Raw genomic sequence first — 26,943 nt, 5'->3', positions numbered from 1 at the left:
AATGCCTTTACATTAATAGTTCTTACAAGGAAATATTTTATTCATTTTTTAATTAATTTTTTACTCTTCAGACTTCGTATGTTCTGAAAATACTGTTGAAGAGGCTCATAATGTGCAAGCGGTGATTGATACTCTTTCTCTGGATCTTCTTGGAATATCATTATCTCACATTACTGGAGAAGATGTTGTTTCTGGAGACCTCGTGGCAATTTTCAACCTGTTGGAAATTTTTGAAGGAATGTTGCTGCTTATGCCATCAGAAGATAAGCCAGTTGTTTCAGATTTAGCAGAAAGTAAGTCATTTTTACTTTCTTCTATATCTAATATATAGAAGAAAGTATTGAATTCGTGCAAATTTTCGAATTTCGAATTTTGACGGATTCCAACGTTTTGAGGTGTGCTGAGTCCATTTCGACTATTTTTGGAAAATGTCTGTGTGTATGTGTGTATGTATGTGTGTGTGTATGTGTGTCACGTCTGTGTGTGACCAGTTTTTTGTGGCCGCTCTACAGCAAAAACTACCGCATGAAATCGAACGAAATTTGGTACGCATATGTGCCCCTATGTGAACTTGTGCCCATTGGTTTTTGGCGCGAATTCATCCAAGGGGGGTGGAGCAATGGGACGTTTTTTGAGTTACGCGTGATTGCTATTCCTCAGGATGTAACTGGCGGAATCAAACAAAATTTGGTCCATATGTTGCCAGTAACAGGAACAGGTGCTGATTCAATTTTGGTGTCAATAACTCAAACGGGGATTGAGCTATAGAACATTTTTTGTCGTCAATTGTGACTGCTGTATCTCAAGAAATAATGAACGGAATGAAAGAAAAATTTATCGGCAAGTAGCCCTTAGTGGGTAGAAAAGCTGATTTTATTTTGGTGTCAACAGCTAAAAAGGGGGTTGCGCAATCGCTCATTCTTTTTTTTCCATTGTGAGTGCCCTATCTCAAGAAGTAATGCTACGTTCTGGTTGAAATTTGGAATATATGTGAATCCATATGTAAACAGGCTTTGGTTCAATTTTGGCGCCAATCGCGCCAAGAGGTGCTGATTTATTTTTATTATCATTATTTTTTTAGCGAATAAAAATAGCTTTATTAATGCAACAATAAGAAAGATAAATCGTAATAGATTGTCGTCTGTGTATTTCTCGTGATTTTAATTGCGTGGAAATGATCGGAAATATTATCTCAATGATTTAAAATTTTTAACTGTTTCCATCTTATGTTTGTTAACAAATAAAATATTTGTAATTAATTCAAGCAAGGCTTTTAAAATAACTTTCAATTTTCGCTCTTTGCTTTGCTTTTGCAATAATTCTGACATTGGGATGGTCGTCAAGTTTTTGCATGTGTAATTTTGTTTTTGTTGGGAATATTGCTTCCTCGTCAAGCATAGGGAGGGATCAGAAAAAAAAAAGAAAAATATAGAAGAAAGTTTCGTGATGGCCACAACATACTAGTTTAGATTTCATTGTGTGAGTAAAATTATTTTCATTACATTTACAGTGAAACCATCCATTCAAACCAAAGCATGGTATGTGTTTATGTCTGTGTAAGTTTTCAGTTGTCAAATATTTATGTTTGGGCTGTTGCAAGAATGTCTACATTGTGATGCATCCCCAACCTTACATTACCATGTTGGGATGCATCACACTGCTATTCAAGTAGTTTAACCAAAAAATATAATGTACTAGCTGCGTGCCCGGCGTTGCACGGACTACCTAAAAAAATAAAGAGATATCCAGTTGAGATTTTTTTTGTATTACTCTGATATCAGTTTCTAAAACGTTAAGGAATAAATAAATAAGTGTAATGCAAGGTTTGCAAAACACCAGTAGAGCATATTTTTGGCAAAAATCTCGTTAACGTTAATCATAGTTATCAATGATACAAGTTATGAGTGTTTTCAATTAGCACAAAAGATGAAAATATATGCATTATCAATTATAATCTGTGCTCAGGTTAAACTGAATTACATCTGATAGACTATATCTGAAATATTTATGTACAATTACAATCAGCTTTTTACATAGAATGACACATACTGTTTGGTTGAATACGTGAAACTAAAGCACCAAGACTTAATAAATATCAATACGCATTAATTTAATACCAAGTCATCAGATTCCAATTAAGCTTTAGTTAAAATCCTTAAAAACAATATTTTTTGTTCAACTCTGTTTCACTTAAAGAAGTCCAAACAATCTTAATTTAACATGTTCTTTTAACAATACAAAATGTATTTCAAAAGTAAAGACAGGAAGGAAAAAGAGAGTTATTACAATTCGAAAATTCACCCATGTGAGGAGAAAAAGTCCAACAAAATAAACATAATTAGTCGTATATCCTAACTTACCAAAATATGAGGCCGGTGAATGATAAACTTTCACTACAATAAATAAACATAACTAAAGAAACGAGTTTCATATGCTGAAAAGAGTTAAGAATGTTGGCTGTAAAAAATAAAAAAAGGACAGACGATAAAATAAAGGCTATGTCCAAATAGGAGCAACCAATTTTAAACTAATTTAAAATGAAATTCTAGATGGAAACGTTGTTTTAAGATTTGGACAGCAGCCAAAAAAATCTCTTTTAAAACAATTATAGAATTTTATTTGCTCACCCACATGCAAAATGGCAACTGGTAAAAAATAAATATTCCTGAATAATGTAATGTTAATTAACATTTTAATTAATATCTCCGCTAATTAAAATCATACAATTACAAGATTGGTCCTACTGTTTTCTTTGGAAATTTTGAATTGATCGGTATCTTGTTCGACTCTCAATTCAAAGCGGATCTCGAGAAGATCAATCTTTAGATGAACAGACAGAAAGACGGACGCGAACAGATTTTAATAGTATGGATGATAATCGACAAGTACATAATTTCAGATATAATTCATAAATAAGTAAACATTAAAGTAATATTAATAATATTTTTATTATATTTTATTCATCAAAACTATTGTTTACAGCAGTCAAAATACTAACTGTTTTTATAAGCTGTAGCTGTACTAAAAAGTTGCTTGTGTAAATTTTACAAAAAATACAAGAATAAATATGTGTACAAGATACAGGAGAGCCTCACTAATTCAAGTCTTGTTGATCTGAGCTCCTCTTAATCCAAGGTAACTGAAATTATACAGTAAATTTTTATTATATGCAGAATAGGGTGGCATGGTAACTGCGGATAAGCAAATTCTGCGAATATTCCTCAAAAATGGTAAAGCACTATATTAGTGTACGCAATAGCTTTAAAGAATCAATAACACTTGCCTATATTTAAACTATGGCTAAAGACAATAACAGTCCATGTAAAAGCTAAACAAGGATTGCAAATTATTGCAAACGGATTACACACGTATGCGATCATATTGTACAAACAGATGAACTGAAACAGATCAAGCTAGGTTAAACCAAAAAGAAAAGGGGGAGGAGAGGGGAATATTTTTTAAAGCAAAACTAGTTTGGTCACACGTTTTGCACTTACGTAGGTTATATCTAAAAATTACTAAGTAGTGAATATCTAAGGCAGTAAGAGTACTGTAGATCTAAAAACAAGATTTCAACTTATTAGGTTTTGATGATCTTGGAATTCTTGCAGTCATTAGAAGAGAGGGGGAAGTAAGAAATATGAATGTCTAACTAGATTTTTCGCTTGTTAAGTTAAAATGGGTGCATTTATCTGCATTCAATTAATCATTTCCATTTTTTTTCTTAACTGAAAGACTGGGGATAATTGCAAGTTTTTTGCATAGTATCAATACCAAAAGGAACAAATCTTTGGCAAGAAAGTATAAGTTGCAAATAAAGAAAATTTGTCTTTAAACTCTCATTAGTTAAAATAAAATTTCTTTCCATTCATACCCTCATATATTAATGTAGTCAAATCCTGTATTAGCAGAAGCACTAATGACAAAAATTCTGTTTTAGCAAAAATTTCTAAGATTCCTTAATGATATTAACATGGGGTACTTGTCATAGGGAGTGAATGTAATTTTGATGTAACAAAATTTTGCTACTGTGAAGTAGTTTCTCCAGTTTATTCTTCTTCATTAAAATGGGAATTGATTGTATTGGAATTTTCAGATCATTATTTTCATCCTCATGCTAATAATTAGTATTTACTTTTACAAAATCTTCCAAAAATATAGATTTTTATTAAAGCCTGTATTTCTATATGTATTTATGTATGTAAGTTTGCAATCAGAGGCAGCGAGTGGGGCTAATAAGTGCAGGGGCAAATTTTTTTTAAAGAAGTTAAAGACTATTTTAGGTCTTTTTATTTTTAGGTATTTTAGATATATCTTGATGTTTTGGAATTGTAGTTTTAAAAATGCCGCTTTAGTAGAGTTTTGTCAACGTTTGGGAATGGAGAGGAGTTTCCAGCGTTGGACCTGTAATGTTGTTTTTAAAATAAAGTCTAATTAATAATAATAAAAACGAAGAAGTTTGGACTGTCTTTAGTAATGTAAGGACAAGGAAGGCTCTTCTTGGAAAAATTCTTAAACTAATTTTTTAAAGATGCAAATTAAAGCCATCTTTAATAAACTTAGAGCAAGGTGTTTGGGGTTTTCTCCCAGAAATTCTGCAAAGTTTAAAACATTTTTTAAACGTCCTTTAAAACGTTATTTCAGAAGGAGGAAAGATAGGATTCGGGAATTTACCCAGTACTTTTTTTTTTTTGAGCTGATGAAATCTTAAGAACTCGGTCTTGAACTTTCTTTGGGGATTTCAGAAAAAAAAACTCCGGATTTTTTTTTCTAAATTGGAGTCTTAAAAACGCAGTTTTACGCTACCTAGGGGGGTTCTCTTTCTGAATTTTTTCCCTCAAACTGGAGTCTTTATAACACAAATTTAGATCATCTTTGAATTTAAAGAAAGGAGGGAGTGCACTAGAGATTTTTTTTCTCCCTAAAAATTTCAAAATTGCAGTTTTAAAACTGAAATTTAAAACAGTATTTGGTGACATGAATGTTCGGGTAACCTCACCCCAAATGTCTTGAAATTGAAATCTTAACATTGAGGCAATTTTTGATGATGGAAAAAAGAGTTCCCCCTTGCCCCCCCCCCCCGATTAGCCGCCACTGTTTGCACAATAATGATTTCAAGAAGAAATCAATTTTTTTTAGATCAATTTTGATTATATCTTATAAGTTATTACTCCTTCAAGTTTTTAATTTAGTTGCAAAAATTGTATGTTAAAACAAAACATTTTTTTTGCATCATATTACCCGCGGATTATACGTAGAAAAATACAGTAACTAAAAACTAGCCATTGGCAGAAGAATTAAATTTCGTATGTAGGACCTGTATACTGCAGTGGGAAGATAAACTGCAGTATCTATAAAAATGTTTTCAGATATTTGAGGAAACGCTTGTTTGATTCCCCACAAACAGTAGCAATATTGTTGGAATTTACTTGTTCTTTTCATGCTTTATTGTCTGTGGGAAACCAAATAAGTAAATTTGTACAAAATCTAAAGCAAAATAGATGACAAAAATGCAAAAAAAAAAAAAAAAAAAGGATTTATTGAGATATAAGCAATAAATGATCAAATATGTTTCTTATTTAACTATCATGCTCTCAATGGTTCCTACTGGGGTAGATGATTGATTAATTAATGATTTTTATTATGGATGCACCGGATAGTGATTTTGCCGGATACCAGATTCCGTATATCTTGCGTCTCTTCATTTGCCGGATTCGGATATTCAGACCGGATATCCTGCGGACATCTGGCTTTATAGTTGCTTTTAGTTACATTGCTTGTTCACATACTTTTATGTAATGCTGCATCAAAATAATAAGTCGAACTTGTTTGACACATCATTTCTTTAAAAACATATTATTATTAAATACTTTTATTGTTCACATTTATCTTTACAATAAGTCATAATTGTAATTAGACTTGCATGACACTAGTAGAAATGAAATAACCTTGTTATAAAGCATTACATTTTCTGCTTTCCAATTTCGTAATGACATAAACAAAATTTTGCTTTGAAATTCATTTTATCAAGAACAGTACACATGCGTAACATTTTTCTAACATTCAACTAGAAAAAGAAAATACTAAAATGAGTCCTCTTCACTTTTTTCACATTCTTTAAAGGTGCAAATTAACATAATTAATTTGTTATTGTGATTTATGCTAAGAACATTCACTTTCTAAAAAACAAATTAATAAATTTATACTTAAATAATAAACTTTAAATGTTACTTTACTTCCAAAAAATAGAGGCACACATTCTTAACATAAGCAAATTAACATCTTAAATATATTATTGAGAGCTACATTTTAAACAAGTTCATTTCGTAAAAACAAATTTCATAAACTTATAACTTAAACAGTCAACTTAATATTTTACTTTTGCTCCAAAAAATACAGGTATGCATTCTGAAAACATGTGAATTAACATCTGAAACATGTTATTAAGAGTTATGCTAAACATTTTTCCTTTTTTTTAAACAAATTAGTAAACTCATACTTAAAAAATCTACTTACAAATTTTCTTTAATTCCGAAACAATACAGATACACAAGTCTTATAAGGTTCAAATCAGGGTTGCCACGCACCTGGAAAATATGGAAAACTTGGAATTGTCAGGGAAAATGAAACACCTAAAATGGTCAGGGAATTGTCAGAGAAAGTCACAAATTATTGAAATTTCTGGAACTGTCAGAGAATTTCTCTCAATTTTTGCATCTGATGGGTGAAACTGTTGCGTAAAAATGTGGAAGTGCGGTAAATGTCGCATTCCAGATAAGCGAATTTTCCTGATAGTTGAGAGGAAGAAAATTTAAGCTCATTTTAAAGTACTAAATGTAATAAGTAAAATAAATAAATTAATAAAGTTTTTAAAAAATCCATACGTAAATTATGAAGCTCTGATTTATATCATTACATTTTATTTTGCTTTTAGAAAAAAAAAATCAAGCCATGCATTACTAGTATTTTTCGCAAAGTACGTGTGATCGTACTAGCATTGTAATAGCCTTCATTCTACATTTTTTTCTTTTTTTTCATGAAATGAATGATCATAAAAATTTGAAGCCTTAAAATTTTAGCTTTTATAGGTTAAAGCTTCTTTTTTTGGAAACATGCCAACATTGAAAGTGACTTTGCCGAAAATTGTTAGTGTGTTTGAGATTTCAGTCTCTATGCATCCTTCAAGTTTTTCCATCATTTCAATGGTTGGAAGTTATTTTAATTAATTCTGGATTAGAATGACTTTATTTATTTATTTTTGCAAACTTTAACTATTATTGAGTTTGGCACTCTTGGCTTCCTTAAGAGGTTTTCCACCTCCAGCTCAGTCACTCCTATGCCGGGCTGATGAGTGCTAATAAGCACGAAACTGCAGTCCTCGGCTGGAATTGACTGAGCTGGCGGTGTATTTCATGTATTATTGACTTAATTAGCAATTATATTTTTTTGTAAAAATACTGAATTGTAAATAAATGAGCATTTAATTTTTTTAGTTTTTCATTTGCTTTTAAGGCTAAGGATTTGTAAAAAATCTTTTGAAAACAAAAATGAAAGTCCATTTTAGAAGAATAGTGTAATAATTTTCTATATTCTTTTGTATTAAGAATATGAATTTTAAATTGAATATTTATTGCATATATTGTTATTTTTGAAACCGAATGAACTATGATTTTTATTGATCCTTGCTTGCCAAAGAAAGATGTTACGATTTTATCACAATGCGGATAATTTTTTCCCAAGTTTATGTTACAGTCGAGAGTAGTGGCAATGTCGATGTTTTGGAAACATCCATCGTCGTTTTTGTTAAAACATTGATGTTTTAATTTTGAACACCTTTTTTTTTAAATCAATGTTTTTTAAAAATATGTCACACCACTTGTTGAGAGTGTAGTATCAACTAGGGCATGTTGGTCAAAAATTTGAAAGAAAAGTCTTGTAGCATTATGGACTGACGGAATGCTGTTATTCATGCTGCAAGGAGGGACTTAAATCAAATGAAATTTCTTACAATAGGCTCAGTCATGCTAGAATGGTCCCTAGCGCATATCATCTTGCAATAGAAAAAAGTTGCAAAGTAAGAAAAAGCGTTAAAAAAAAATTGCTAACAAAGTTTTGAGCAAAATAATGTTTGCATTGAAAGAGAAACAAACATTTGCACAACGCAATTGCAGAGATTCAAAAATAAAAATATTAATTGGAAATATCTGGTCTTTCAAAGCATTTGTAATTAAAAGTTTGTCTTAAGCCAAATTTTGATAATTATTGATAATGTTTTAAAGCATTATTTGGTTAATCAAGTAGGTTTATTTACAATAAAAATTATATTGTATCGATATTAAATAACGAAAGTTAACATTCATTATCCTGGATTTTTTTCTAAAATTGACTGGAAAACCTGGAAATGTCAGGGAATTTCATTCTTGAACTTCTGTGGCAACCCTGTCAAATTAACACCCAAATATATCATTTATGGTTATGCTAAACAAGTTCACTTTTTTAAAAACAAAATTTTGAACTTATACCTGATAATCATCTTAAAACTTCACTTTAATTCCAAAAAAATAAAGGTGAAAATTCTTCAAAGCAGCAAATTAACCTTAAATATAAATTCCAAAATATTCAGGTCTTAAACGATGATAATTAACATCTTAAATGTATTATTAAGGGTTATGCCAAACACGTTTACTTTTTTAAAACAAATTAATTTGCTTAAACAGTAAACTTAAAATTTTATTTTAACTCCAGAAAATAATGTTACACACTCTTAAAAGGTGAAAATTTACATCTTAAATGTATTATTAAGACTTAAGCTGAAAACTTTCACTTTATAAAAAAGAAATTAATACATTTAGGTCTATAATTTAAAGCAATATTTTAAGTCAAAAAATAAATAAATAAATAAATAAATAAATAGAGGCAGACATTTGTAAAATTAACAACTTAAATATATCATTAAAAGTTATGCTAAACAAATCCACTTGTAAAAAAGAAATTAATAAACTTATACCTTAATAACCATCTTAAAACTATACTTTAGCTCCAAAAAATAAAGATATTCATTCTTAAAAGAAGCAAATTAGGCAGGACACATCCATATGAATAATGTCAATTACAGGAAATTATTTAGTTTAATGCAGTTCATTTAATATGTATGTATACATGTACTCACATTCGAATAAATACATGTAATACTAAAAGGGAAGGGGGGGGGACAGTTTTCTGTTCAAATATTTCAATTTATTTATTTAAAAAAAATCTTGAAAATTTATCAATTACAAAACTTACATCTTGTCCACAATGGTTAAATAAGGATTTGACAAATTTAGATATTTTTTGGTATTTTGAGTGAGATATTGAGATTTGTGAAGCAAACAATTTTTTTTTAACACCAAATGTTAAATGTATACTTCTGTCAAGAAGCTTATAACTTAAAAATATAGACTGCATACATTGTAAAATAGTTAAAATTTCATGCTTTCTAAGAAAACATGACTATTAAAAAACTGCATTTTTGTTTGTAAAAAAAATCAATTTTCTGAGGCGAAAATTTTTTTTTTTCCACCATCTCAAAATTCCCGGAAAGTTTGAATCTCTATGCTAAACAAAAAAATGAAAAAAAAAAAAAAAAAAAAAAAGCAATATTTTGAAGCTATTATTACTAACTGCTCTGTCGATTTTAACCTAATACTAGAGATTGGTTGTAAGTCTTGGCGCGCTATAACCTTGAAGATTTCAGATCTGGATAAAATTCTGGATATTTTGGCCAATCCCCATTAGATATTAGTTCAAGTAAAGCGGTTGGTAAAGCGTATGGGGGTCTTAAGTTTTCAGTTAGACTCTAGAAGTGCAATGAAGTCCTTTGGTTTTTTTTTTTTTTTTTTTGCAATTTTATGGTGCTGTGTGTTAATTGATTGCATTTGAATAAGTAAGGTTGAATGCCATTTATTAATAATTTGTTCGTGCATTTAAACTGAATACTGATTTCAGTTTGGAAGTCAAAACATTTGAATCACAATTTCATGACAAAAAAAAAATGTTGTTTAAAACACTTATTCTAACTATAATAAAAAATGGCGGTTAAAAATATACATAGTACAGTCAGCACTAAAAAATTGTATTCCAGATATAAAGTAATGAACTAACAAATTTTGAGAGGTGAATTTGAAAAGGGTTCATAAAAATAACATTTAATACATTCAGAAATTTAAAAAGTGATTTTAAATATTTTGAAGCAAAAAATTACAAATCAAAACAGAACTTTACACTCAAACCTGTTTTTGTGCAATTTTTCTTTTGTACAATTTAGCAGTAATTTTCGTTGCAAAAACTATTTTTACAGCTACTCATGAAGTTGCGAACAATTTTTTTAATTAGAATTTTTTTCATGCAAACAATATTCACCGCACAAAAACAGGTTTGAGTGTATTGAATTTAATGTTTACTAGTGATTTAAAGAATAGTATTCTATAGGAAAAACCCTTGCATTTCTCGAGCTAAAATAGCAACTTTGGATCCCCATTGCATCTGAACTAGGGCCTATCCAAACAAATCACTTTATCTGGGCTCATAACTAAGGCAAATTCACTAAAATTCAGAATTTTGTCCAGATCCATGACACTCAAGTACGTTGTGTTAGGTACTATGACAATTTTTCTGTAAAAATTGCTAATGTTAAACAGTAAGTTATCACCCCAAAGCGAGATATAAGCCAGAAATACATACAATATACTGACAGACTAGTTATCACACCCAGCAATTGCAGTTTTTTCCTTGTTATGAACTTATTAGTCTGGAATAGTGAATAACCAAGCTGGAGACGTATGTCATCTCATTGAATCTGAGAGTGCCAAAAAACTGGCAGCTATCAGTTCATTGGAATTCTAAGGATTGATGGATGTATAAACTAATTTTGCTTTAGAAGCATAAATTAATGAGAGAAACATGAAAAGTTATTACATCATCCAAAAGGTTTTACAAAAATTGAAATTTTTCAATTAAACCCCTTTCATATACACAAGATAACCTCCACATCCACACCAGATAACCACCCAATAGTTCTGGATAACTAGCCGGATATCCTGTCCGAAAGAGAGCGGCCAGATTGGATATCGCTGGATACCGGATATCTACCGGGTATCCGGTGCATCCCTAATCTTTATGCTTTTATCCTTGGATGTCCTCCCCCTTAAGGTTTAGAGCAGTGAGACAGGGTGGAATGGCTTTCCCTGGATGTCCTGTATTTTGCAATAATAGTATTGACCTAGTAGATATTCATAGTATGGAGGGGATAGGGTTACAGACACACACACACACACAGATGGATGTGCACAGGTTTAAAAAAAATCGAATGCCAGACAAATTTGATTTGGGGAAATATAATCTTTAATTGTAATATAAATGCAGTTGATATTTCTGCACCTCAGAGCCAGACTGACGTAAGTCCAAACATTGCGATTTTCTGTTTATTAGTGCATCGTATGTTATTAGTCATCTGTTTATTAGTGCATCTCCTATTCTGTATCGAGTCATGTGAATGCAATTTTAAAAAATATATGTATGCATACAGTAAACTACCGGTTATTAGCAATGGGGTCATCCTCGGGTATTTTCACAATTTTTTTAACAGTCATTAATTGTTTTTTAAACTTATGATTGTGTTATTGTTCATTTTTAGCTTTTACATGTGTGTGTTTTTTGCATTCAATGTTAGTAAATACAGTGTAGCAATATTTTGAGTTATAATTTAAATGGATGTGTGAGTATTCATATTTTTTATCTACTGTATACAGTAGTATCATCTTTTACCTATTATTCGGATTATCGGGGTTTTTTGCTTATCCACAGTTACCATGCCACTCTGCTCCGCAGATAATCGGGATTTTACGGTATAATTATTTACCAGTTTTAAAAGGAGCTCGCTTCTAATTTTTTACATGCACCAGACAAAAGTTTTTCCTCTCCTCTAAAGTTATGATTGTGTGAATTATGTTGCTGTGGGGGGGGGGGGGCTCTGAGGTACAGATTTATTTGGTTATATGCATTTTTTATTTCAACTTCAACATATTTGAGGAATATTTTAGGAAGTTGATAACAAGGGATATTTGGTGCAATGGAAAGCTTCCTAAATTAAAGCACTTTACTGCTATGGAAGATTTTATGCTTTATTTCTGAAATGCAAATGTTTCATTGTTACATTTATGTATCACTTTTGTTATACAATATTGGACAAAAGAACATTGTGACATTTTGTGGGCATTATATTTATGCGCACTGACCTTAAGTTCAAATTGGTTTTCATTTGAAGAATTTTCTTTACGGCATCATACCCTTCTCTGTCGTAGAGGCATATTGACCTATCATGAAATATTTACTATACTTTTTCTCTGAAGTACTTGGTTAGCTATTGTGAAACTAACAGAAATCAGTTACAAACCAGCTTTTTAAAAAGATAAATGTCTGCTGTTTAAGTTCATGCTGACAGGGTAGTCAAAACTGACTTTTTATTAATCGATTGTGACATCTAACCTATAAAAAGATGAATTCCCCAAATGTTTTTTTCTGACCTGAAGCACTGACCATTGGTAAATTAAAAATAAAGTTTTTCTGCATCCCTTTCAGTTCTTTTTCGTCGTTTCAGAACAACAGGATGTCTTGCTGTTATTCTAAGGCTTAGATGTCTTACTGTTGCTCCAAGACCACATTTTATTTGGTTAAATTAGCACCTCATATGCTGCTGTTAGTTGTGCAACTTGTACTTATATAGTGGCTGAAATGCTGTCATTGCGTATTCCATCTTGATTTATGTTGTCTGTAGTTTTCATCTTACTGACATGACTCTTTCTGTGTTTAGCATTTTCTAAACAAGGCTTTGCGTTTACAGTCGGAAATTTTTGCAGAATGCTATTTACATTGCTAAAATTATTTTCTGCATTTAATAAAATATTTACTAAAATATGGATGAATTTAATAAAATATGCATGATTTTTCATTTTATTTATTTATTTATTTATTTTCTCTATTTTGTGTTTTCTGTATATAAGTCAATTGTCTTACAGACATTATTTATACATTGCTGTTAATTTGTAACTGTTAATATTTAGAAAATTCTTTCTCATGCTTACAAATTTATATCCACTAAATTAATTTTGTAGGTACAACCATTTCAAGTGATAGAAATAAATCTATTAAAAAATCCAAGCCAAGTGCTTTTGAAAAAAGTGAAAATGCCTTCTCAAAACCTATAAAATTGAAAAGATATACAAAGTGTAAGGTATGTGTTTTTATTTGCATTGCTATCTAATTTAAAAAAAAAAAACCTTTCTAGGTATTGTTACATTTAACTTATGAATTTGTTCTGATGATGCTGAATTCTATCTACTAAATGCAAATGGAGTATTTATTAATAGCTAAAATATTTGTTCCTTAAATTGCTAATTTCAGGGTAACACCATGTTGAATTTTCTTTCACGAGCTGTATGAGTTGGACTCAAAAATCTAAATTTTTCTTTGTATTCTACAGAATGTCTTCTAAAGAATCGATATCCTCCTTGAATGAGTAAAAATATGATAACTTGTATATAGTGATTGCAATACTGGATACTGGAGTACTGAATAACAGTATTTATAGCTATTTTGCAATTTCGTAATACTGGTATTTGCTGGGGTATAATACCGTTATTTTCGGTATTAGCTAAAAATAATAAATAGTTTTTAACTAAAGAGCTTTTCAGTTAGCTAATTGGATATCTACTGTTATTTTAAATATAAATTCCTTTTTCAATGGGATACAGTACCAAAATCAGTCTATTGAAGTAAACATTTCGCTTCAAAACTGTGAATTTATTGAACATCAATGAATAAAGGCAGCAGAAAGATTACAAAATGATATTTTCATTACTAGATGCTGTGATGTATTTCCGTGAGTTTATGTGAACCACGTTTTTAGAATCTTGTGAAAATTAATTTTAAAAGTAATAAAGTGTTGGAATTTAAGCCTTGTGCAATGAACAACCCTTTCCACCCATCAATTGCAGCAATTCTTTGTGATATTTTTATTTGTCATGACTTTGCTGAAATTTTAGAAATACTTATTTTTGTTAGTATAACAAACAGTATAATTTGTTTTCATCGGTATTAGAATGCTGTTCTGTCTCGCTATTCAGTTTTACACTAAGCAAGATAATACTTATAATACCTTAAACATTTGCAAAGAAAAAAGGCCTAAAAAAATGAAAAAAAAAAAAAAAAAAAAAAAAAACAAACAAACAAACAAATTAACAAGATCAAATTTATTATAAATTTCAAACCAAAAGGTTATTCTGAGCAAGAGGAAATCAATAAAGATTATGTTAATACTGAAAAAGAATTGTCATTCAAAGAACAGTTACATTTAGCTATAAATGATAATGATTTAAAAAAAAAACCCTATCCACAGTACAAAAGAAACATGCACACTCACAAAAATGATTTTTTCAAAATCAGCAAGTTAAAGACCGAATTATTCGAACATATAGGACAGTCAGACAACTACAGGAGGTACGACATGCATTATTAACAGTACCACCGCTCTGCATGAATTGAGAAAGAATATTTTCAAGAGCAGGAAATTTGTTCACTAAAATGAGTTCCAGGCTTTCTGAAAATAAATTAATCATTATGTTTTTTTGCTATTATTGATTTTTCACTATGATGTTTGTTCCTAAATTTATATTTGTTTACAATAAGTAAATAAAACATTAACATTATAAAAAACGAGACAGTATGTTTTTGAATGTTTCTTGAGAAATTTCTAATACCGGTATTCCAGTATCACGTTAAAAAAATATTGAATACCGGTATTGCAACCCCTACGTGTATACATGTACAAATAAAAGTAATTAAAAACACCACTTCATCAGTGCATAAAAGAACAATGGTACACAAAGTCTGACAACGTACAAGTGAACGAGAATAAATAAAGCTTATGTTTTTTAAATGAGGGGGTGATGCTTTAAGGACATTAACATGAGCAAATGTGAAAGATGACATATCTATTAAGGAGGTATTCTAGTCTAGAAATTCAACAAGATTAGACTTTGTTTTTTCTTCTCATATTTTCAAAGTTTAGACCTTTAAGAATGATCCTCTAAGAGGATTTAGGGAAATTCAAATTATTTTCGGAGTTATAATTAATTTTGTTAAGATAAATTATTTTTTCTCAATACTTTTAATTTCCTGACAAGCAACCATCAAGTCACGTATATGTACATTCCCTTTGTATTATGTATTTTTTCAGGGTTAAATTCAAATTTTAAATATAAAACCAGTAAAAAAAAAGTCAAAGAGGAAGTAATTTGCATCTAGATAAAAAAAAAAGCCAGCTAACGAGATCAACAGCATAACAAACGCTCCGAGGTATGAGCTTCGAAGCTTCAAAAGAAGGCAGAACTGCTCTTATGGCTGTATGGATATGCTAAAAATACAGCTGTTGAGGTATGGGAAGGAATAATGTGAGGTATAGGCAGGGATGGCTGTTTAAAAAAAAGGTATAGCATACCATTAAACCACTCAGACTGCCCAAATTGCGACTGCAAACTTTAAACACGTTTTTCCTCGAAACTACTTTTTCTAATTGTGGTTGACAAGATATCTCAAGTTCTAATGCACTCATTTATTTGAAATTTGGTGCAGACTTTCTTAATACTATCAATTTTGTCCCCACTTAGGGGTTTCTGTACTTTTTTGTTTTTACTATTTTTAAAACATTACTATAGTTGAAAAAAGGAAGCAAAAATGACCCTTTTCTTTTCAAAAAGACGCCATTTTATACGAACATTTTTTCTTTTCCAAATTGGCTATGTCCAGATAATTAATTCTACATCTTTGTTTCATAAGAATCAACTTGAATTTCATGTTTCAGATCACCAGGAGGATTGGGATCTTGTCAACCCATTGACATTTTTTTTCTAAGTCCCCCCTTTGTTGGCCTCTACTGATTTCAATTTTGAATTTTTTTCCCAACTATTATATATTTTTATACTTCTCAAATATTAATAAAAAAAACTGATAAAAATTTATAGTAAAAATGTTACAGTTTTTCTTTATTACTCCGACAAAATCTCCTCAAAATCGAGCTGCTAGACTAGAATACCCCCTTAAATGAAGAAAAAAAAAACTGATCTGTGCGCTTCATAACTTCACCTCTGTTTTATATTCTATGTCTTTTTAATAACTCATCAGAACAGTTGCATGTAGTCATGTACGCACATTCAAAGTATTTTTAACTTCGTACTTTTTTGACACTTATAAAATATGTTAAATTTAGAGTAGGCAATTTTAAATTCATAAAATTTCGGTGCTTTTGTTAACGTCAGATATTTAGATTGTAAATTCAGAAGAATTTACGCAATTCTTCAATAATTATAACTTTTTTTTTCAAGCGATAAGGGTAATTAAAAAAAATAATAATTACTAGAAAAATGTAATTAAAAGCATTTTTTGGAATAGTTTTGAAAATTTTCCGAAGGGGTTTGAACCCTAAAAACCCGTCCCTTGAATATGGCCTCTATACATTTTAAGAATTTTATATCTGGTATAATCTAAATCTGACTAGCTTAGTAACCCTTCTTTAAACCCTTTCTAATAAAGGAATATGTTTCTTATTAAATATCTTTCTAATAAAAAAAATACATTTCTCAATAAATATCTTTCTTATAAAGAAATGTCTTTCTCATTATATATCGTTTTAACGAAGAAACATCTTTCTTATGTTTTACTTCCCTCTGGTTAAGTATAAATGCTGATTATAACCATACCCACAACCAGTGGCGCACACAGGAATTTCTCAAGGGGAGGGTCCAAGATCGAAACTCCATTATTCTCATATCTTACTCTAACAAGCATATAAACATATTCTTTGATTTTATTGTTTCTCAGGGACAAAAAAACATTTAAAAAACATTTTGACCAATTACTCCGCATTAGTTAATAAAATTATTAATTTATGACTAACAAATACTTAATTTAAATACCAGAAAGCACAAGAATGTTATTTACTTTTTACATAGTTAGAAACGAGCTGATGTGTGCATCACATGACTTCCTTTTACTCCAGTTTTAATTTCATTTTCCCATTATTGGCAATTTTAATGTGAATTTAATAGTTTACTCTCTAAATATCACCACCGGTGGCCAAATTGAAACCAGATTATAAAAAAAAATCACTAAATTTGTCGCCAAGCTGCCGACAAAACTTGGTGACCAAAAGACTGGCGATATATCGTGAAGTGTCCACCAAATTATAATACCACTTAAGTATACATCGAAATTAACAATGATTTCCCCCCAAAAAGGGGCAAAAGACCCCTTTAGAAACACCCAAATGCAGCCAAAAAGGGAGGTGCACAACTAGACCCCACTAGGAGTCTACGTACCAACTTTCTAGGACATACTGTTTTTGAGTTATTGCAACATACATCCGCATATACGCACATACGTACATACAGACGTCACGAGAAAAGTCGTTGTAATTAACTCAGGGAATGTCAAAATGGATATTTCGATGTTTATACGTTCTTATAGGCACTTATCTGCGTGTGGTCGGGTTGAAAAAAAAACTCCACATTAATTCGGGGGTGAGCAAAATGGAAATTAAGGCCGAAATTTTTTCGCGAATACAATACTTCCTTTTTTGTAAAAGGAAGTAAAAAACAGTGAAACAAAATCATTATTCTAGAACAATTTATGCTCACATACAGTTCGATTTTGTAGTGAAACAAAGAAATGTAAATTTTATTTTTTTCTGATTTATTAAATCTGAAATTATTGTTACATTTGCTTGGAATTATTTTATGCACTACATACGTAGGATTATAGTCAATTAAAAACTCAAGAGCCATGGGAGGGGTCTGGACCCCCTGGACCCTCCCCTTGTGTGCGCCACTGCCCACAACAGCTGCTTTCAAAAACTCATTAGATATTAAATAAATTATTATTGTACTATTGACTTCTAATTACAGTATGTGAATTTATTTGCTTACTTTATTTTATTTATTTAGAACAAAACTATCATTAGTTCAGAATCTCTTCGATCCTCTGTTAAGTACCAAAGTAAGAATTTCTTTTATTTTAGTTTTATGCAAATTATTAATTGCAGTGAAATTAATTGATTAAAGAACTCTAAAGACTCAAATGTTGAAGTATGAATAACATTTTTTAGACAGAAAACTTTTTATTTTAAATAGAAGACATTTTCTTATGTGAAATTTAATTTTTGCTTTAATGTTTCATTATTTTTAAACTAATAGTTTTGTTGGCTATATTAGGTTTCCCCAGCGCAAGCAAGAATCTTGGCAACAATCAGCTTCAAATTGCTCACAAAAAGAGTTCTTCAGCTTATCAGGTGGGAAAATTGGTTATTTTGATTCATTAGCTACCATATATGTGTGTTGTGTACTTTTGCTTAAGTAAACCTCTTTCAAATTGCAATGAGTATTTAAGATATTTTTATTCTACTTAACTTGACATATGTGTTACTATGATTAATATTATTGTTATTTGTGAGATTTTAGTTTTTGATTGTGAAAGAATAAAAACAAAAGTAAGACAACATGTTACTATATTCTATACTAATGCTTAATAATGATGCTTTCTAATGGATAAGTAATGCTGCTTGAAACTATTTAAAATAAGTATTAAATTGTTTTTTATTTTACTTTGACGTGATATATGTATTACCATGATTAATATTAGTGTTATTTGTGAGATTTTAGTTTTTTCTGTGAAAGAATAAAAACTGTACAACATGTTACTTTTTTTCCTCTCTTATTCTTAATACTCGTTCTGGTGCCTCCTAATACTTAAGTGTTGTTGCTTAAAATTGTTTGAAATAAACATTTTTATCTAGGCTGATACAGCGTTTTTCCTATCAACCAGTTAATTCACTAATATTGAAGAATTAACCTTTTTATCTGCACCTCAAATATCAACTGCTCAATGATTTATTCAGTTGAATCCAGCAAACTACTGTTTGGCCACCAACGAGATAAAAAGGCAAACATAACATCCAGTTTATGGACAGAACAGATGTATCTATGAGTTTGAGCAGTGCCAGTTTGCCGTTACATATGTGCTTTAACCTCTAAATTAATCTGAGTCACATTGAAATGAACGAATCAAGCACATAAAATGTTTCCTTTTCCACTTCATTCATACAGAATTATATTAACTGTTTGCTTGCCGATTCCAAAGCAAACATGAGCAGACAGTACCTAATGTCATAAAAAATGCTATAGAAGCACATACCCAGCCCTACTAGCAAAATTTCTTGCATCAACCTTGACAGATCTTGATATTATACTGACGGCGTCAATATTGACGTATTTCGTACTGCATAAAGGTTGCATAAAGATTGAAAAGCAATGTTGCAATAACATTGCATTCATCTTAAACTACCAATATTGATATTGCCTTACAATATCAGCCTTGCATACATGTTGACGCTGTCAAGATGGTATTGATTTCATCCTGTCGCTGTCAAGGTAATTAATACAACAATAGAACAGGTGGACCTTCGTTAATACTTGCGCATGTGCACAATTCTTTATACCCAGCGTCCCTTGCATTGCTGGCATGTTATCTTCCTCCTTCGACCTTCGATACAGTCATCCATCCAGGAGCTCTAAGCTGCACGTGGCGTTGCATTCTTTAGGCTTTGCTAAATTGGTTGCTTAGTTATTCGTATGCAATAGTATTGTTTTAGGAATAACTTATGAATGAATGATAACTGCATTTGTTTATTGATGCAGTACTAGACAAGCCATATCGCAGACGATGTGCGATCAATGATAGAAATGGCCGAGACCGTCCCTAGACTTTAAAACAAAGGACATGCAGCCCAGAATTTCGCATTATCACTTCAATCTCACGAGTAAGATTAATTTTATTCAATGATTATTTATGTTATTCTTTAAGATAAATTCATATGTTTTTTCCAGGAGATATTTTTAATGCTGACATCCATTCGGAAATGTACTTTATTGTATTTATTTATTTATTGCTATCTTTACTCTTTAACGTGCTATAAAAACTTCCGCTGTTATTTCTAACTAAGCATTTTATGTCTTTTCAATACAATTAGAAGCATGAATTTAAAAAACAAAAGTCAAGTATTACGCAAAATGAAGAAATTTTAATTTTTCAAATTAAATTGCGAGTACTATTAATATCTGTATATGAATTTTCGATCAGATGTCAGCTTTAAGAAAATATTCTTAGGCTAGAAAACTAATCAGTCTTGAAGAATAACAGAAATAATTAAAGAATGAAATTTAATTCTCGAGTTTGAAGTGAAAATAATACAAATAAATAAATAAATAAAACACCTTGCAAACGTACTGATTTCATACCGTCATGTCAATGTATCCTGACATTTTCCTGTCATATCAATACGTATGCAAGATTACAAAAGCAAAATCATCTTGCCTAGACCTTGATTTCATGCTGTCATGAAAACATCTTGATATTATCCAGTCATATCAATACGTATGCAAGATTACAAAAGCAAGATCATCTTGTGTAGACCTTGATTTCATGCTATCATAACAACATGTTGATATTATCCTGCCATATCAATACTTATGCATGATTACAAAAGCAGAGTAAGTAAAATATCTTGCCTTCGTATTGCATAAAAGTTGACATGCAAGAAAAATCATCTTGCATTAATGCTGCCTCAGTATTGTTATGTTACTCCATTTATGCTGTCAGCATGCTGCCACAATATTGACTGACAAGGTGTATGCAGCATAATATCAGGAAAATATCAAGGGTAGGCTGCTTTTGTAATCCTGCATACGTATTGATATAGCAGGATAATATCAAGATGTTGTCATGACAGCATGAAATCAAGGTCTACACAAGATGATCTTGCTTTTGTAATCTTGCGTACATATTGATATGACAGAATAATATCAAGATGTTGTCATGACAGCATAAATCCAGTCTCTAGGCAAGATGACCTTGCTTTCGTAATTTTGCATATGTATTGATATGACAGGAAAATGTCAGGATAATTTGACATGACAGTATGAAATCAGTACATTTGCAAGGTGTTTTATCTATTTATTTATTTGTATTATTTTCACTTCAACCTCAAGAATTAAATTTCATTCTTTAATTATTTCTGTTATTCTTCAAGACTGATTAGTTTTCTAGCCTACAAATACTTTCTTAAAGCTGACATCTGATCAGAAATTCATACAAAGATATTAATAGTTCTCGCAATTTAATTTAAAAAATGAAAATTTCTTCGTTTTACGTAATACTGGACTTTTTTTAAATAAATTCCTGCTTCTAATTGTATTATAGAAACATAAAATGCGTAGTTAGGAATAATTGCGGAAGTTTTTATAACACATTTAAGAGTAAAAATAGCAATAAATAAATAAATACAATAAAGTACTTTTCAAAATGGATGTCAGCATTGAAAATATCCCCTAGACTAAACATATGAATTTTTTTTCAAGAATAACATAAATAATCATTGAATAAAATTAATCTTACCCGTGAGATTGAAGTGATAATATAAAATTCCGGGCTGCATGTCCTTTGTTTCAAAGTTTAGGGACGAAAAACCTTTTTTTCGGCCATTTCTATTAGTGATCACACATCTTTTGCGATATGGCTTGTCTAGTACTATATGAATAAACAAATGCAGTTATCAGTCATTCTTAAGCTATTCCTAAATCAATATTATTCCACACTAATAAATAAGCAACCAACTTAGCAAAGCCGTACCATCTTGACGCCGACAGCATAAAATCAATACCATCTTGACGGCGCAAACATGTATGCAATGTTGCAATATTGCTTTTTAATTTTTATGCAACTTTTATGCAGTATGAAAGACGTCAATACTGATGCCGTCAGTATAATATCAAGATCTGTCAAGGTTGATGCAAGAAGTTTTGCTAGTAGGGTAATTAAGAATTTTTGAAAACACTTTTGCTACTTCAAGAACACGCATTTAGTAGATAGTTTTCTGGGATAAAGGTCAGTAAATTTATACTGCCTGGAAAGATAAACAGTTGTATCTGCAGATTTCCCCCCTTTTTTTTTCATTTTTGTCATCTATTTTACTCAAGTTTTATTGTACAAACTTGCATATTTAGTTTATGCTGAAAATAAAGCACGAAAATAACGTCCAACTCCAACAATTCACTATTTGTGCTGAATCAAAAATGCGTTTTGTCAAACACTTCTAAAACTTTTTGCCCATGGCAGTGTACAACTCTATGTTCCACCAGCTTTTTTTTTAATACCACTGCTTGTATTTTACTAGATATCATTTCTCTCTGGTGATTGCCTTACAGTAGAATTCCATTTCAGTCACCGCCAATTTTAAAATGGAAAAAAAAAAATCTTTTTTGATAAAATTCATAGCCCTTACATATTTATAAATAATAAAATAAAAGTAGTATTAGCCCCCCCCCCCCCCCCCAAAAAAAAAGAGTAGCTTAAAAAGAAGGAGCTTTCTGGATTATTGGGTTACTATGCATCTCTTGAACAATTTCTTTCCATATTAGTTTGAACCTCACTTTTTGTATTATGCTTCTTTTTTTGTGCCTTTTTCCAAAACCTTTTTTTTTTTTTAATTTCAGAAAGAAAAAATCGATGGTTTGGAACGGAAAAAAGTTCTTGATTTTGATAAGTAAGTTACTATAGGTCTTATTCATAAGAAAACGAAAGCTGGTATATATTATAATTGTAATATGTGGACAATAATTTAAAATTCATAACTTATAAGTAATTTTTGTTTTGTCTTTAGTGAGATAATAGCTTCCTCTGTATCTAAGTCTTCTTTATGACTTTTTTGGTGCCAAGTTTCTTGAAGAGTAGTTGATTCTTTAATTTTAAACATAAATGCAGTTTAAAATAATTACAAAGTAAAACATTATTGTGATTCAATCACTTTTGAATTGAAAGCATTTAAAAAAACTAGAGTTATTTATATTGTTCCAAGCATTTACTCGTAAGTTTAAAATTAAAAAAAAAAGCCATAAAAATGTTTTAATAATTCATTGCATGCAGTAAAAATGGTTGCTTCCAGTGATCTTGAAGTAATATTGTTTACTTACCAAATCTTATATAATTAAAAACCGAGCCTATTTATGTATGTATGTCTGTTCGAGTTATTTCTCCCGAACAGCAGTAAACTGATCAACGAACCAGGTATCGATGGATTCGTAATTTTCCCGTCTTCATGTTTGGTTATTTAACAAAATCCTCTGATAAAAATTAGCGAAAATATCAATTAAAAACTATTAATTATAAAACTTAGATTTCGACATAAAATCCATATTTTTCGAAGGCTTTCCTCCATTCAAATTATTATTCGGTGCTTCATCTCAACTTTCTGTTACAATGCTTTTATTAAAATTTGTAACGTGAAAATCATTGCGGAAAAAAAAATCTGTTACCATTTTTTTTTCTGGAATATGAACAAATAAATTTCTGGGATGAGGCTTTTCCTGTAATCGGGGGATTTAAAATGTTTCCTTTTCGGTTATTTTTCCGCGATCTGTCACCAAATTTTACTGATTTTTTTTGTTCAAGCCTGATTGTTGAACACGTGTCACTTGACGTAATGTCACTTGACATAACTTTTACTTTCGAGGTAGACCGTACAAAGCCTGGCGACGCAGCTAGTAATAATAATAAAAAACTCAAATAAACTTATTTGCATAAACAGGTTTGGGGCAAGAAATTCCAGTATTGGGTTAGGAAATATCCAACTTATTGGAAACAATTTTAAAAAATCCACTGCAGAATTTAAACCCCACAAGATAAATGATGCATTCAAAATTAGAAAGGGCGTAATACAACCTAACTTTACCTAAACTGTTCAATGAAGTATCTCAAGTGATGTTCCAAAATCTAAATTGGGAAGAAAAAAGACGTGAACATTGATTTTAATTGCGTGATTCGCCGTTAACTATCCAGTTAAGGTTTACGAACAAACTCTTAAAAGTTGGGTTATGAGATGGAGGAAATGTGAGTCTGTCAGTTTGTACCTACAGTTTTGAGGGACAAAAAAATATTTTTATTTGAAAGGTCTTGGCTAGGATACCTCTTTCCATGTTTTTTTTCTATCCAGGGGTGATTAGTATAAAAGAAAAAAGATAAAAACTTAAAGTTTAAGCTCAACAGAGATATTTTAAACTTAATTAGTCCTTATTTAGCCGGTGGATTTACTGCAAACAAATTTCAAGTGTAGTTTGATTATTTTAAAGTTACTTCGACAATTCAAAGGTTAGAAAAATTCAAGTTATTATTATTATTACCAGCTGCGGCGCCTGGCTTTGCACAGTCTACCTCGAAAATAAAAGTTATATCAAGTAACCCATGTTCAACGATAACGCATGAACAGAAAAAAATAAAATAAAATCAGTAAAATTTTCTGGCTGATTCTAGAAAAATAACCAAAAAGGAAACATTTTAAATCTCCTGATTGCAGGAAAAGCCTCAACCCAGAATTTTATTTGTTCATATTCAAGAAAACGGCAACAGATCTTCCTTCTCAATGATTTTCTTAATGTTACAAATTTTAATAAAAGCACTGTTACGGAAAGTTGAGATGGAGCACTGAAAAAAAATTGGAATGGAGGAAAATCTTCAAAAAATATGGATTTCATGTTAAAATCTAAGTGTCATAATTAATAGTTTTTAATTGATATCTCCGCTAATTATTATTAGAGGACATGTTAAATAGCCAAACATAAAGACGGGGAAAATTACGAATCCATCGATACCTGGTTCGATGGTCAGTTCACTGGCGTTCGGGAGAAGTAACTCGGACATACATACATAGATACATAGGTACATATGCTCAGTTTTTAATTATATAAATTATTTTATTTATTTATATTTACTTTTTTTTTCTGAAAAAAATTAGCACTGAAAATTCGGGAAAAAAAAAGCAGAGATTCAAAATATATATTTTGTTTCAGTAAGAAAAAGATCAAAAATCAGTTTCTTCATGTATTTATCTACCTTAGAAAAAAAAAACTTCGATAAGTTTTGACCAAATTTAGTTTGGTGGAAATTCGTCCACAAAGTAGTAAACTTTTCAATGCAACAGCCAATGTGATGCAGTGCATTATAATAGGGCCATGGTGGCTTGAACAGTAAGGCATCAGACTTGTGACCGGAGGGTCCTGGGTTCGATCCTAGCTCGTCGAAGATCCACCGTCTTCATTAATAGTGACTGGGGGACGTTAAATATGCTCATGGTCACAAAGTCCTCTAACTGAAATGATACATTTACAGGTGCTGAAACAGGATTGCTTGGCTTCTGGTCTAGATCAAAAAATCAGAGCTGTCTCCAGGGTCCCATTCAACTGGTTAAACCACAAACAGTGGTAGGTACAGGGGACCCTGTAGGGAAAAGTGATAAGTGCATTATAATTGAGTTACAGTAACCACATTTACCTAAATCTTATAATTTTTGTTTTCCCAACACTTAGCCTTTTAATGATGAGCTTAAACAACCAATTTCACATGTAATTCAAGTGTAATGAACATAATTTTAAATTAAATGTATGTTCCTATTTTAGAATGAGACAATATTCCCTGCAAGTGTTCAAAATTTTGCTGTGCTCGACCATGGAAGTTAGATAGAAATAGAAAAAAATGAGAAACTTTATGACCACTTTTTCTAAAAACTGGTATTTTTGACATGGTAATTCTTGCTCCAAAACAAAATACAGACATTGAGCTAACATTGATGAAAGTGTATTATTGATTGATTGGACAGCTGATAAAGTACTTTATTTTTACATGAACCAAATAACCACAAACAAATCTATTGTTGATATGAATAAATATTAAGAAGTGAATTTTTGGCTTTCATTCTAAAATTATAGTAATGTTACTATAACAATAGTAATGGTTTGCCAACTTTTGAAAGTAAAAATTTAAAATAACCCTGACTGAGTCTTAACTGTAGAATCAAGAGGGAAAATTGAAAACCCTTTTAAAAGCCTTATACTATTATAAATCCATTTCAAGTATTTTATTTGCTAACAAATGGAAACTGGCAACAGATAAAAATTTTAAATCATTGCGTTTAATTTCCTCGTTGGTCAACAATGAATTTGGTTACCAATCACGTGAATAAAGGCTTAGCAGTTATTAAAATCTGCTTTAAGAAAACATTATAATTTGAATTCTATGTAACATGGGAGTTCCAAACACATTCTATCAGACACGAAAAAAAATCTCTTTATTTTGGTATTAAATTTTAAATTTTTTAAACATGTTTTCACTGCAAAAATCATCTAAAAAAGACAATTTTAGAGGTTTTTAATGAATATCTTTGTTAATTAATGTCATCTAATGACATAACCTAGCTAAGAACACTCTCCTTTCAAACAAATTTGTTTATCAAAATCGGTCCATCCGTTTAGGCTCTAGAGTGCCACAGACAGACACACGGATACACGGACACATCAAACTTATAACCCCCTTCCTTTGTGTGTCGGGGGTTAAAAATAGATTCCTCTTATGACAATAAGAATTGTGCATTCAATGTTATCTGCTTTAAATTAAATGCTTTTCTTCAGTATCGTTACATAATTTGTCTGTCACGCTTCTGCTTTGGAAAAAAAATGGAGCAGAGCTCATTAAAAATAATTAAAACAAGCGTGAATAGTAAAAAATAAAACCTGGACTTTGCTCAAACTTAATGCCTAAAAATTTAAAAGAATGAATTTGATTTTATTTAAGGAGAAACAAAAATAGTTTAGGCCACAAAAAGGCATTTGCTGCAAATGCCTGCTGAGTTATGGTTTCATGGCCTACACTCTATAAAAGGGTTTTATATTTTCCCTTTTGTTATTTATTCAATACAAATTTTTTGTTCAAGATTTTTATTTTTTCTCCTCGTTTCTTGATGATAAGAAAATA

At 30.5% G+C, this 26,943-nt stretch overlaps 1 protein-coding gene across 2 annotated transcripts in view; it reads left to right on the top strand.

Moving 5' to 3' along the window:
* LOC129225517 (centrosomal protein of 95 kDa-like) overlaps window positions 1–26,943 on the top strand; it is a 90,256-nt gene that overhangs the window by 16,759 nt on the left and 46,554 nt on the right. For both annotated transcript variants that reach the window (XM_054859946.1, XM_054859945.1), the window contains exons 3-7: window positions 72–293; window positions 13,152–13,270; window positions 18,036–18,087; window positions 18,303–18,379; window positions 22,638–22,687. In XM_054859946.1, coding sequence (XP_054715921.1) covers window positions 72–293; window positions 13,152–13,270; window positions 18,036–18,087; window positions 18,303–18,379; window positions 22,638–22,687 — 520 coding nt within the window. The remainder of the gene's footprint in view (window positions 1–71; window positions 294–13,151; window positions 13,271–18,035; window positions 18,088–18,302; window positions 18,380–22,637; window positions 22,688–26,943) is intronic.

Source organism: Uloborus diversus, chromosome 7, assembly GCF_026930045.1.
Source record: "Uloborus diversus isolate 005 chromosome 7, Udiv.v.3.1, whole genome shotgun sequence".
NCBI lineage: Eukaryota > Metazoa > Arthropoda > Arachnida > Araneae > Uloboridae > Uloborus > Uloborus diversus.
Note: the sequence above shows the minus strand (reverse complement) of the source record. Positions and strands in the feature narration are given on the sequence as shown.